Source organism: Aethalodelphis obliquidens, unplaced genomic scaffold (assembly GCF_003676395.1).
Source record: "Aethalodelphis obliquidens isolate GAN/ISIS:26980383/991018 unplaced genomic scaffold, ASM367639v1 scaffold36, whole genome shotgun sequence".
Taxonomy (NCBI): domain Eukaryota; kingdom Metazoa; phylum Chordata; class Mammalia; order Artiodactyla; family Delphinidae; genus Aethalodelphis; species Aethalodelphis obliquidens.
In genome coordinates this window covers 12,722,972-12,737,253 of record NW_020837980.1, presented here as the reverse complement: position 1 = coordinate 12,737,253, position 14,282 = coordinate 12,722,972, and the positions used below count along the sequence as shown (strand labels likewise).

Sequence of the window (14,282 nt, the reverse complement as noted above, 5' to 3'; positions counted from 1 at the left end):
GTAGTTGTGTGGCTTAAGATGGAAGTTTTTAGGTATTCCTTTATACTGGAGATGTGAGAACAAATATTTCTAGCAAATAAATATAGCTGTCATACTTAGAATGTCATGAAGTTAGCTGTTAGCCTACAACATTAATAAAATAGTAATAGAAAGCAAAATCTTAAGAGCATCTGCAAAGTGCAAGGCACTGCAAACATTCTTGGTCTCGTGGGACTGAAAAGGGTGTGGATGGGAGATGGGAGTGTAAGGGTAGTTGGTAAGGCAACACTTGAGCAGAGCCCTGAAGGAGTTGAGTGAGGAGTCATGCAGGTATCTGAGCGAAGAGCGTTTCTGGCAGAGAACAGCAAGTATAAAAAGCCTTGAGGCAAGAGCAGTTATTCAAATAGGTTATCAGGTTCTTAACATTATCTCAGCATGATCCCAGGTATTGGTGATGCTGCATTGAACAAAACATTACAAGAATAATTCCAGCTTCTTGGAGCCGACGTTTTATCAAGCTTGGTGTGTTGTTGAGCGGGCGTTGATGCGAAAGGACTTTGAGGTGGTGGGAAGGTCCGATGACTCTTTGAAGAAGTGACTGTAAAGAGCAAGGGCAGAGGCAGGAACCAGAACGGATGGTGGTAAAAAGCTGGAACTTGGGTGTTCATTTGCAGGTAGATTTGCTGGGAGTTTGGATGGGGTATGAGAGTCAAGAATGACTTCAGCTTTTGGGGTGTGAACGAGTGGACTGGAGCTGCCCTCCCGATAGTGATGGGAAAGACTGCGGTGTGGAGAAGGTTTGGCGGGGGGTGAATTAAGCTTCGAGCGGTTTATGTTTGGGATGCTTATTAGACATCCATGCAGGGGTGTCATGAGTCAGAAAGGAATATATAGTGCAAATGATTTAAAGTTGAAGACCGTGAATGCAATTTACATACTTTCTTTGAAATCTAGGCTAAGTTAAATATTTATAAAGACGAGTTTATCATTTCACCTCCAGTGGAGAGTTCATAGACTTCCTTTGGAGTCTGGGCTTGAGCAAAAGCAGGACGCTGGGCCGTTTTTGAACAAGCTAAGCAGCAGGAATTCAAGCAAAGACCTAGAAGAAACAGATAGTTTTTGATTGGTTTATCAACTGCCAAGTGGTGGTAAAGAATGGTCAGTGGTTTGAGAGTTGCTTGTGATAAAAAAAAAACTTAGGAACAGAAAGACAACTGCTTATCCCTTATATCCTGTATACCAAATACTGATTTAAGCGAATCATCTTAAATCCTTTCTACAATAATGTGGGATAAGAGGGCATTAACATTATCACTTGGAATAATAGGAATAGTGAACATTTCTCAGACAACAAGGGCCAGACTCTGTTCTGAGTGTCTTAGGCATACTAATCCATTTAATCCTCGTGATATCTCTGTGAAGCTGGGATCATTCCATTTTTATGGTGGAGAAAACAGGTGCAGAGATTAGGTGATGGTTAAGTGATGTTTCCAAGATCACACAGTAAGTATTTGGGAAACCTCTTGGAGAATTTGTGAATAATATCCCGGAGGAAGTGACTTTCAAACTTGACATAGAAGGACGTGGTGAAATTTGCCAGAGGAAATAGCATGTGCAAACAAGACACAAAATTTAGTACAACTGTGAAAATGTTCAGTGCCCAGCACGTATTTAGTACTTTGAATAAAAATGAATCAGCTGTTCTGTTCATACTTTCCAGACTTGGGAGGAGGAAGGTTATAGTGCGTTAACATAATTTCTGTGCAGTGTGAAGGGCCACGTTGGAGGTTTGCCTGGACGATTGTGGCAGCGCTGAGAGCATCTGGCCAGCCTGGAGCACTGGGGCAGGTTCCCTCGGAAGAGAACTCAGAGTTACCTTTTAAAGATTACCTGGGACTCAGTGCTGGAGAATGGAGGACAGGATGGAGTAGTTTAGGACAGCGGGCGCTCCGTGTGCCGGATGCTGGAACGGCCTGTGTGAGGCGATGCTGGAGGTCTGGAGTGGTGGAGGTGATCCTGCAGAGGTAAGGAGGGACCTCTGTTCATGGCCTTATTTCCATGCGTCACAGTTTGGGTTTCATGTGGAAGATTCATGGGAAACTATTTAAGGTTTCAGGAAGGGAACAAATGGTCAGATTTGTTTTGGCCACTGTGCCCAGTAGTACATGAGAGCCTGGGCCTGGTAGAGGGATGACGGGGAGACTACTCAAAGTCTGTTCTGCCTCGCTCTCCAGAAAGGGGAAAATAAGAAAATCGTAATTTTCAAAAGTGTGTAAGTTTTACTGAAAAGTAGGTCCCCAAGAATTGAAAATAATAGAATTTGTTACTGGGGAAATTAATGTATTTTCTTTTCTTACAGTTCTTAATCAAATGTATTATCTATTCAGACTTGCTTCGGTGAAGCTGAGGGCTAGACTAAGTGACGTTTTTAGCTCTGCGTTGTGTGTTGCTCTAATTGTACCATCATGTTTTCTTTTCAAGTGGGGTGTGAAGTACAGATTTTATCTTTGTGAGAGGTAAAACATCAAAAATGTCCTTAAAGCACTTAAAGACGGTCTTGCCTTTATGGTATATCATATTCAAACTGGCAGACAAGTCCTGCCTAGATGTATTTCCAAATAGGGGAAAACATAGCCTCATTAACATGGAACTGAGCCAAGAATTATTTGTTTTTTGCTCCTAGCATTTTGATTTAATTTGTGACATTGTGCACATCACTGAGGAACTTAGCAACATAGGGAATATTCCCTGAAATAGAGAATGATATTTAGTACAGAGAGATTTGTTGATGTTTGTAGTTTATAAGGAAATTAGAACATGAGGCAGGTATTCAAAGCAGATTTGGTAAACATCAAATAATTGAAATTTAATCCTTGCCAGGAAAAAAAAAAAAGCAAAGTATAGAAATGAATCATAGTGACCCATAAATATGTGTGTGATAGGCATTTCCTGTGGTTGGGAACATGGACCAGCGGGTCTGCCTTGGATGCCGTATTATGAAGATTGGCAGTTGAGGTACTACTAGAAGATAATTCTGAGGATCGTTTCATCCATTCCTTGGAGAAAATATAAAACTGTTGGTTTGGTCTCTACCTTTTTATTTCTCTTCTTGTTTCAAAAGGTTTCATACTATTATGAAGTATGAAGCAAGATAATATTTTTTAAAACTAATACATTTAATACATAGGAAAAATTTCAATGTAAAGTACAGCTGGGATGATGTCCGCAAAATGCATGCTCTGAAATTTTATACATTTGCTAGAGATTGATCATCGACTTGCTACCTCTAAGTTTATTGTGAAGCTAATGTAAAGAGGAAGTTGCCAGGTTCATACTGTTTACAACTCAGTCATTAAGCACTTAGAATTAGCGGGACAGAGGGCTAGGTGAATTTGCATATCCTTCACGTTTGAAGCTTACACTTAACATATAAAATGTGGGTTTCATTATTTTTGTTTTACAGATGAGTTACTCAGGCAACTTACCCAAGACTATACAGTCAGCAAGTTGCCTAGCCTGGAGTTTGAACCACTTTTGCCTGATTCTAAACCTAGAGGTCTCTTACCACGATGCCTTTTGGATAAGTGGTTTATTATTTGAATGTATTTTGCAGGCCTGTGTTAAAAGCATAAGCATCTCTGAAAGAAAGCATCTTAGTTACTGTCGAGGAATCTTAACCAAGTGTTGCTCATCTTTCTCCTTGTCTCCTTCCAAGCGATTTTCACTTATTAATGCAACTCTGCCTAAGGATTGAAATTGGTTTTAATTTATGACAAACAGCAAGGTAAGTGTTGTACAAAACCATTGGAAATATTTTATCTTCATTTATTCCTTCCTTAATGCTCTTTATTTTTTCAGATCTGAGTTTCTGACATATATCATCTCCTTCTCTCTGAAGAACTTCTCTTAATATTTTTTGCAAGGCAGGTCTACTGGCAAGAAATACCCCCAATTTCTGTTTGTCTGAGAAAGTATTTCTCCTTCACTTTTGAAGGATAATTTCACATGGTACAGAATTCTTGGTTGCTGGGTGTTTTCCTCTCAACACTTTTTTTTTAGTTAACTTTTTTTTATTGGAGTATAGTTGATTGACAATGTTGTGTTAGTTTCTGCTGTACAGCAAAGGGAATCAGCCATACATATACACATATCCACTCTCTTCTAGACTTCATTCTCACATAGGTCATTACAGAGCACCGAATAGAGTTCCCTGTGCTCTACAGTAGGTTCTTATTAGTTATCTTTTAAATACGGTAGTTTGTATATGTCAATCCCAATCTCCCAGTTTATCCTCCCACCCGCCCTTACTCTCTTGGTAACCATAACTTTGTTTTCTACATCTGTGACTCGATTTCTCTTTGGTAAATAGGTTCATTTGTATTATTATTTTTTAGATTCCACATATAAGCGATATCATAAGATATTCATCTTTCTCTGACTTACTTCACTCTGTATGACAATCTCTGAGTCCATCCATGTTGCTGCAAATGGCATTATTTCGTTCTTTTTTATGGCTGAGTAGTATTCTTTTTATATATGTACCACATCTTCTTTATCCATTCCTCCGTTGATGGACATTTAGGTTGCTTCCATGTCCTGGCTGTTGTAAATAGTGCTGCAGTGAACACTGAGGTGCATGTATCCTTTCAAATTATGGTTTTCTTCAGAGGTATGCCCAGGAATGGGATTGCTGGATCATATGGTAGCTCTATTCTCTCAACACTTAAATATTTCATTCCTCTTTCCTTGATTGCATGGTTTCTGAGGAGATGTCTGATGTTATTCTTATCCTTGGCCCTTAAAGATAAGGTATTTTTCGCCCCCTCTGGCTTCTTCCAAGATTTTTATCTTGGATTTTCTGCAGTTTGAATATGATATGCCTACATGTAGATTTTTTTTGGCATTTATCCTGCTTATTGTCTGAGTTTCCTGTATCTGTGGTTTGCTGTCTGACATTCATTTTGGGAAATTTTCATTCTTTATCACTTCAGGTATTTCTTCTGGCCCTTTCTCTCTTCTTCTAGAGGTATTCCCATTACACATATGTTATACCTTTGTAGTTGTCCCACAGTTCTTGAATATTCTGTTTTTTCTTTTTTTTTTTTAAGTCTTTTTTTCTCTTTGCTTTTCAGCTTTGGAAGTCTCTGTTGATATATCCCCAAGCTCATAGGTGCTTTCCTGAGCCCATCAGTCTTTTTTCATTTCTTTTACAGTGCTTTCTATTTCTAGCATTTCTTTTTGATTCTTTTAGCTTTCATCTCTGCTTACATTACTCATCTGTTCTTGAATATTGTCTACTTTTTTCATAGCATGTTAATACTTATTCTCTTAGCATATTAATTTTAATTATTTTAAATTCCCACACTGATGTACACACTGCTATATTTAAAATGGATAACCAACAGGGACCTGCTGTATAGCACAGGGAACTCTGCTCAGTGTTATGTGGCAGCCTGGATGGGAGGGGAGTTTGGGGGAGAATGGACCCATGTACATGTATGGCTGAGTCGCTTTGCTGTGCACTTGAAACTATCACAGTGTTGTTAACTGGGTCTGCTCCAATATAAAATAAAAAGTTAAAAATAAATAAATAAAATAAATTCCCAGTCTGATAATTCCAAAATGCCTGCTGTATCTGAGTCTGGTTCTGATGCTTGCTCTGTCTCTTTAAAAATGTGTTTTTTTACCTTTTAGTACCCATGTAATTCATTGAAAGCTGGGTGGGTTGTACCTAGTAAAAAGAACTCTGGGTTTTAGTGGTGTGAAGCCTTCTTTAGTCCTCTGCAGGTATTTTCACTGTAAACATCTTTAGTGCAAGCAGCCTCACCACAAGCAGTTTCACCACATCGCTAATTGGCCATAAGGCAATCATGCCGTTAAAGATAAAATAATGAAAATAAAAGAGGAACATTCAAAAAAAGGACATAATGAAACATGAAAAATCAATAACAAATTTTAAAAGATTTTGTTGTGAAAAATAAATCCAAAAAAGCATTTAAATACATTTAAAGTATGTGTAGATTGACGCTGATAGTTGTATTTGAGTATATCTTAGAGGAAGAAATGATACCATCTTTCTCAAAGACAGTCACTAAAGATTCAGGATCTAACGTCAGACATAAACTCTTTACGATGTAAAGAGATCTAAGTCTCTTCACATTTCCCTAGGAGTAAAATGAACAGACAGGGATGCTGCTGTTTCTTTTCCATATGTGTAACGTATGTAAGTGGTAGTACATATCTGGACTACCTTTTTTAAAGTTCCATCACACTCTCAGTTCCTTATATTTCACTGAATCATCTAAGCCAGATTCTGTGCCAGTACCCAAATTCCATCCACATAATGTTCTTAAGTATCAAATAGCAAAAAGCTTTCACCATTTTCAAGAAACTCGTCAGGAATCACATAACCATTTCTTTTGTGGGGGATCGGAGGAGTGTGATTCCACTTTTGCCTCCAGCTTCTAATATTACATGAAAAATTGGGTAAAGATGGTGTTAGAGAACAAGCTGTTGGATCTAAATTAGCTTAAAAATTGAGAATGAGTGCTCTCGAAGCCTGTTGTGAATTAGCCATAGCTTGGTAAGCTTTTGGTTTTGTAGAGCATGAGGGTGGTGGTACTCACCAAAAGATCTGCAAACCGATGTGTTATTTTCTAGTATGGTATGCAATCTGACTTTACACTCTCTTATCTCACACTTCCAGTAAGTTTTCTATCACCATATTTTCTATCAAGTTGATGTACATTTGTTATTCTCCACATCTTAAGACCTCCACACATACTCATCACTGTATAGACCATTGAAGCCCAAGATTTCTATGATATAAAGATGGGAGTACTGCATCAATGGAGAAACGAAACCAAACTGGGAAACAAAACCATCAACCGGTTATTCTAGCTTTTACGGCATTGAAACCAAATTGTCAAACCAAACCATCAGCCAGTTATTTTGTCTTTTACTGCAAAAGTGCCTTATGGCCAATCAGTTGTCTGGCGAAACTGCTTGCATGAAGCTTCTTATGACAAAATACCTAGAGCCAGTCCTGTGACTGGGTGAGCCTGTGCCTAGGCTGTGACCTTCAGGAGTGCTTCTCAGTCTTTCCTTCCGTAGGTGGGGCAGGGTGGCTGGAGGAGGCTGGAGTTGGGACTTTCCCTCTCCCACCTGGAAGATTCTCCCAGGTCAGTGAGGCTCTGATAAAACTCCAGTAGGGTTAGGCTCTGGTGAAGCAGTTTCTTCTTTTGAGGGTGGGCCTTGTTAAGAATTGCGGAATGCTTTGGGTGTACAGTTGGCCCTCTGTATCTGCTGTTCCGCATCCTTGGATTCAACCAACCGTGGACTGAAAATATTTTGGAAGCAGGAAATTCCAGAAAGTTCCAAAAAGCAAAACTTGAACATGCCATACTTGGGCCACTATTTACACAGCATTTGCCTTGCATTTGCAACTATTTGCATAGCCTTTACATTGTATTAGGTATTATAAGTAATCTAAAGATGGTTTAATGTATACAGGAGGATATGTGTAGTTGCATGCAAATTTATACGAGTCTTGAGCATCCGTGGATTTTGGTGTCTTCAGGGGTCCTGGAAGCAATCCCCTGCGAATACTGATGGACGACTGTATTTCAAAATGACTACTTTTCCCTCATCCTGCAAAGAGCAGGAGGGGACTTTTCTCTCTTTCCACTGTGAGAATCGGGTAGAGCTCCTGGAGGTAAAACTCGCAAAAGTGTGATGGGGCCCCCAAAACTGGGTCTCAGAGTCTTCAGCTCTCAAAGTTGTCCACACCGTGCCTCCCTCCAGCAAATTGCCAGTTACAGTTTAGGTTCTCCTATCCCGTTACTGGTCCATGGAGGTTTCTGCTCTGGTAAGTTGTCATTCTCTGTATCTGCCTGTCTCTCCAGTTTTGGGGGCAGTGGTTTGCCCTGTGACCTCAGTTCTCTGATGGGTCTAAGAAGAGTTGTTGATTGACAATTCAGCTTTTTACTTGTTAGGGCAGAATGATGACTTTCAAGCTCCTTACGTGCCAGACCAGCAATCAGAAGTTTAATCCATTAGAAATAAATAATACTCTGCTATTGATCCATCCATTGCTTTGGCTTCATTACTGTGAGGGTTAAGCATATACAAGGATCAGGATTGTGTTTTCAGACTGTATGTTATGTGATTTATGTCATCTTACATTGAGCATTCTCAAACAGAATTACGGTATTCTTCTTTCTATGATCTTTAAGTTTTGTTTTCCCCTACATGACTCCAAAATGGAGGGAACTTCAAGGAAAAGGAGGGATCAAATGAGCAAAAAGGAGGGAGGGATCAAATGAGGATTGAGAAAATTCATTAATTCAGTACTTACCGAATTTCTACTGTGTGCCGTGTTCTGGGGATACAGAAATAAACAAAACGAAAGGCCCAGTCCTCATGGAACCCACATCCTTAATGGGGAAGGAAGGGCTGAGATAATAAACGGATGCATGAAGTCAGTGATGAGGCCATGAAGGAAGACAAAGCAGAGTGAGGTGCTGGAGAAAGGGAGGGTGTGATTGTAGCTCAGCCACGGAAGTGCCCTTGGAGGTGGTAACGTTTGGGGAGAGAGAGACCTAACATGGGGGGCAAGGCGTGCGTGTGTGTGTGTGTGTGTGTGTGTGAGAGAGAATGTTCTGGGCGGAGGCCTGAAGGGGGAGGAGGCCTGGCCTGCTGATGAATAGAAAGCCAGTTGGCATGGCCGGAACCCAGCGGGTGAGGGGAGACGCCAGGCACATCATGAAGGACAGGGATCAGCAAACTTTTTTCCTGTAAGAACAGTCATTTAAAAATTTTTTTTTTATTTTGGGGGCTTTAAGGTCCCTGCCATTGTAGTGAGAAAGCAACCACAGATGTTACATAGACAAATGGGCAGCTGTGTTCCAGAGAAACTTTTTACAGGAGCAGGCAGTGGGCCAGATTTTGCGCATGAGCCATAGTTTGCTAATTTCTAACATAGGGTCTCATAGGCCATTGGAAAGCGCTTTGGGTTTTAGTCTAAATATGATCATAGTCACTGGAGGGTTACGAGCAGGTCAATGAAGTGATAGGATTAATTTTAAAAGGATTACTGGTGGCTTCACAGGGAACAGAACATTTTCTCCACACAGGAATGGAAGCAGGGAAAGCTATTGGGCGTTTTGTATGAGTTGAGGAGAGAAGGTGCCTTGAACTGAGGTAGTAGCAGCAGTGGTGTTGGCAAGAAGGGGTGTTAGATGAAGTGTGTGTGTGTGTGTGTGTGTGTGTGTGTGTAGAAGTGGCCAAGGATGACTGACTCTAAGACTATTTGAGCAACTGAGTAAAAGGCAGTTTAGGGAAGACTTCACAAGGATGAGATTTGGTGGAGAAGTCAAGTGTGGTTAAATTTGAGATGGCTGTCAGACATTTAGGTGCCAGAAGTGAGGTAGGCAGTTGGAGGTATTCCAGTCTTCTCTCTTCCAGGGAGAAGAGAAGGTGTGTAAATCATCTGGGAGAGTGAATGGAATAAGGAAACGTAAGAGAAATACTAGACAGCCCTGAAATAGCACAATGTCTGTCCTCATCAGTTTAAAGTGGAAGTAGATGCCATTACTGTGTACATCCTCCCGCAGCCATGAGGAGCTGTGTGGGTGCGGGCGTGGAGTTGGTGGAGGGTTGGATTGAACTAGAACTTGGATTTTATTAAGCAGGTAGAATGGAGGGAGAGTCCTGGGAAAGTATGTGGTCTGTGGAATCCATTTCGGGTGGGGCGTGAAAAATGAATAGATCGTAGGTCCTGGTGGGGTTGAAGAATTGTTGGACTCATTGTTACTGGAGGAAGTGAAATAGAAAGGCAAGAGTTTGGTCAGATTTTGCTATTGATACATTAATTGCTACCAGAAAGATGCAACACAGGACCAGGGGAACGGGTGGTGGATGTGAATGAAGATGTGATCGTTGGGTGTAAGGAAGTCCAGTAGCTGAGAGGCTAGAGTGGGCCCTTGCCCTTCACGTGCATTTTGGAATCACAGTGATAGTCAGAGTAGTACTGGAGACCAAGGCAGTGCTCTTGGAAGCAAGTGAAACTCCTCAGTGAATGTGAATGATGGCAAATGAGCCAGAAGATGGTTGTAAGTGCTGATTTTAATCAGCTCTGTGGCTTCAGGTCAATCAGTTAACCACTCAGGTGTCAGTTCCCTTCTGTTTGTGGTAGTGAAACACAGTGAGTGAGGGGAGACTAGAGACACATTACGAGGGACAAGGATCGGCGAACTTTTTTTATATAAAAATAGTAAATATTCTTTTAAATGTTAGGGGCTTTATGGTCTCTGTCACAACAACTAACCTCTGCTGGTGTAGCAGCATTTTTATAAACGTGAAAACCTGGACTATCATAGAAATTGGAAGAAACGAGAAAGGGCTGGGAAGGGAAAGAATGGAAGTTTCCTTCTAGGGCAGTGATATCTTTGAGCATTACTTACTTCAGGCGTCAGTTTAATGAATGCATTGATCCGGAGTGTTCAACAGTGATACAATCACAAAGCTGTCACCAAAGTCAAAAGCCAAAATACTTTTCATTGATTGTAACTGACTTTTGTATCTCATGTTACCTTTGTCTGTATTTTTCAGTCTCTACCATAGAGTTTCATATGTTAAAAGAGCTTTAATAAATTGTTATCGAATGAAGATAAAAGACTTCCTAAAGTTAACTGTTTTTAAGAGGCAGTTTTCACCCTTTATGCAAATACAGTATGATGAAAGGTTAGGAAGTAGTGGTTGTATTTCTGCATAGTTTGCTTAAACTATGAGGCATTTACTAGCTTTTTGTATGTAAATAATTTTAATGGGTATAAAGTCTTTCTATTAGTAAGGATTTTGTAATGTGTAATATTGAACAACCAGTGTGTGTTGTAGCTAAAGTATATTTATAATAAGATCAGAGTGATTTAAAACTTAATTAGGTCATGAGGAAGCAGGAACATTAATCCATTTCCAATACGGTTTGCAATTTGATTTTCACTTTCTCAAGGATTTCATAGTCTCAGATATGGGTATTTCTTTTTTCCTTTAAGCAGTTCCTAAAAAGTCATCTGTAAAGGAGTAGTCTCTAAATAGAGGCGCTCACTTTTCATTGTGGACGTATAGCTGTCCATTCACATAGAACAAAATCAGTCCAAGACCAGGACAAGGCATAGAATGTACGCAGAGGTATAGTGAGTTTATAGACTATTTAGAAGGCAGCAGGAAAAAAATCTTTTATCTACAAATAATCTTTCTCCTGGCTGACGGTATGGGGCCCACAGCAAATGCTTAAGAAGTTGTTAGTGAGTGAATGGTGATGCCAGGATACTGTTAGACTTTGTCTCTGGAATTCTTTTTTTTTTAATGTAAATTTATTATTTTTTTTAAATTAATTTTTGGCTGCATCGGGTCTTCGTTGCTGCGCGCGGGCTTTCTCTAGCTGCGGCAAGGAGGGGCTACCCTTTGTTGCGGTGTGTGGGCTTCTCATTGCAGTGGCTCCTCTTGTTGTGGAGCACGGCCTCTAGGCGCACGGGCTTCAGTAGTTGTGGCACGCAGGCTCTAGAGTGCAGGCTCAGTAGTTGAGGCACACGGGCTTAGTTGCTCTGCGGCATGTGGGATCTTCCCGGCCCAGGGCTCGAACCCATGTCCCCTGCATTGGCAGGCGGATTCTTAACCACTGCACCACCAGGGAAGTCCCTCTGGGATTCTTTTAAAATTTACAAATCTCCTAAGAACCGTTATGTGCATTAGTGATACAGAATGGAGATAATTTACCTGTGCGAACAGTACTGGACTGCAGCTGGCTTTGGAAAGGCTAATGTTTTTGACAATTTATTTGCTTACTTGGCTAAAACAGCAATAACTTTCATATCTAGCGGTAGTTTGTGCAGACTGCTTTGGTTTTATAGTTGTAGCGTTTTACTCTTTGTCTAATGAGAAATAGCTGAATTATTTTTTTCTAGGTGCCATACAACTGGCTGAGAAAAGTTGCTTTGGTCATAACTACAAGGAGGAATTTGGGATAGCTTTTGTTTTTCACCCAGGTATAGCCAGACAGGAGTAAGGAGAAAACTTAGGATAGTATTTGGAAAATTGGTAAAGAAAACTCTTAAGTTGTTTCAAGTCTTATATGTGTAGCGTATTGAACAGGATGATTTCAGTCCTAAATCAATTACTGTTTCAGTGACAAGACCCAGCCAGACTGATTGATCCCAAAGGAAATTGTGTAGCACGTCTGAAGGAAGCTTTCCTTTTTGGTTTACAAGATTATCTAATCCATAAAGAGGATATAGGTATAGAATATGAATTTAAGTTGTGTAGGCTTTTCTTTGGGGGAGGTCCAGATTTCAGAAGACACTATAGTGCTCCAAATAGTTAAATTTTTATTTAAAATAGCAACTGGATAGCATAAAAGGAAAAATAACCCCTTGGTAAAAGAACAAAAAATTAGAGAAATTCTTAGTCAATAAAGTACATTTTCCAAAAGTATTCCAAAAGAAATCAAATAATTTCCTTGGAAATTTTCCAAATACAGTATGACAGTAACATATTCAATATAGAGAATTTAGAAAATACTGACAAAAAAGAATGAAAATAAAAATTTATCATCTAATCATGTTTTAAAAACCACTGTTAATATATTAGATATCAACGTGTGAGGTGAGGATTTTTTTTTTTTTTTTTTGCCGCGCGGCTTGCAGGATCTCAGTTCCCTGGCCACAACAGTGAAAGCTCGGCATCCTAACCCCTAGGCCACCAGGGAACTCCCCAAGGATGTTTTCTTCTATCTACACAGACAGATCTTTTTCCATGTTGGGTTAATAAAGTATCATGTATATGCTGAGCATCTTTCCATCATTGGACTGCTCCTAGCACTGCTGTTATATTCCACTGTATGTATGTGTCATACTTCAGTCAGCTGGGCACCTGTTGAGTATTTTACTTTCCAGTGTCTCACCAGTATGAATAATGCTTTCACAAACATCCTTGATCTGAAAACTTTGTGTATTTGGTTACTTCCCTAGATGGAATTCCTACAATGGGAATTATTTTCTCAAAGAGTAGAAACATTTTTTAGTTCTTGGTATCTTTTGTTGTTTGCATTCTAGAAAATGTATGTGACATTGGTTTTAAGTGCGCTTCCAACCCTTAACATTATCATTAAAATTTTTAAAAAAGTAAGTATAGCTCATTGTTTTAATTTACATTTATCTTATTACAGTAAAGCCTGGGCATATTTTTATGCTTATTGACCAGGTCATATTTCTTACTTTAATATTCATATGTAAGAATATTCATCCTTGGGCTTCCCTGGGGGCGCAGTGGTTGAGAGTCCGCCTGCCAATGCAGGGGACACGGGTTCGTGCCCCGGTCCGGGAAGATCCCACATGCCGCGGAGCGGCTGCGCCCGTGAGCCATGGCCACTGAGCCTGCGTGTCCGGAGCCTGTGCTCCACTACGGGAGAGGCCACAACAGTGAGAGGCCTGTGTACCACAAAAAAAAAAAAAAAAAAAAAAAAAATCATCCTTTTCTCTGTTGCAAAAAATGTTTGTCTAACTTTGTTATTTTTATATAGATTTTGAATCAAAACTCAATCTTTTTCATTATGGATCTTTTCTTTGTTAATGTGTAGAAAGTCCTTTCCGATGAAATGTCAGAGTAAGCTATTTCCTTCAGGTTATTTCTTGATTTCACTTTCTAGAAAACAATTACGTAAAATTTCAAGCATATTTAAGAGTTACAGAGAGGAGCATAATGAATCTGTGGTCATCACCCATCTTTAACAAGTATCAGTACATGGCCAGTCTTGTTCCATCTATTTCTGCCCCCAAATACTCTTGCGGTATTTAGAAGCAAATCTCAGGCATTTGAGTATCATTTAATCTGTTGATATTTAGGGTTGTATCTCTAAAAGATAAGGATTTCACTTTTTCAGACATAACCACAGTACCATTATCGCACATAAAGAATTTAACAGTAATCCCTAATATCAGTCATTCAGTGTCATTTTCCTGATTGTCTTATAATTGTTTTCAAAAGTTTGAAATTAAGAATCAAAAAAGATTTGTACATTGCCTTTGGTTAATACACATTGAAGTTTCTTTTAGTCTGTAGGCACCCCCTTTATATTTTTCCCTTTCCTTCTTCCTTTTTTCCCTCCTTCTTACCCTCATTTTTTGTTGTAGAAATGGCTTAAAAAATCAGGTGATACAAGTCCTCCAACTTTGTTCTCCTTTTTCAAGATTGTTTTTGGCTATTCTTGGTTCTTTGCACTTCCATATACAATTTAGAATCAGTTT

The 14,282-nt window shown here is 39.6% G+C and overlaps 1 protein-coding gene across 1 annotated transcript in view; it reads left to right on the top strand.

Annotated features, from left to right (window-relative positions):
- The window catches only part of AEBP2 (AE binding protein 2), a 72,747-nt gene extending 68,918 nt beyond the window's left edge, over positions 1 to 3,829 (top strand). The window contains exon 9 of the mRNA XM_027129460.1: positions 1,747 to 3,829. Within this exon, the coding sequence (XP_026985261.1) occupies positions 1,747 to 1,795 (49 nt within the window). The 3' untranslated portion in view covers positions 1,796 to 3,829. The remainder of the gene's footprint in view (positions 1 to 1,746) is intronic.
- The last annotated feature ends 10,453 nt before the right edge of the window (positions 3,830 to 14,282 follow it).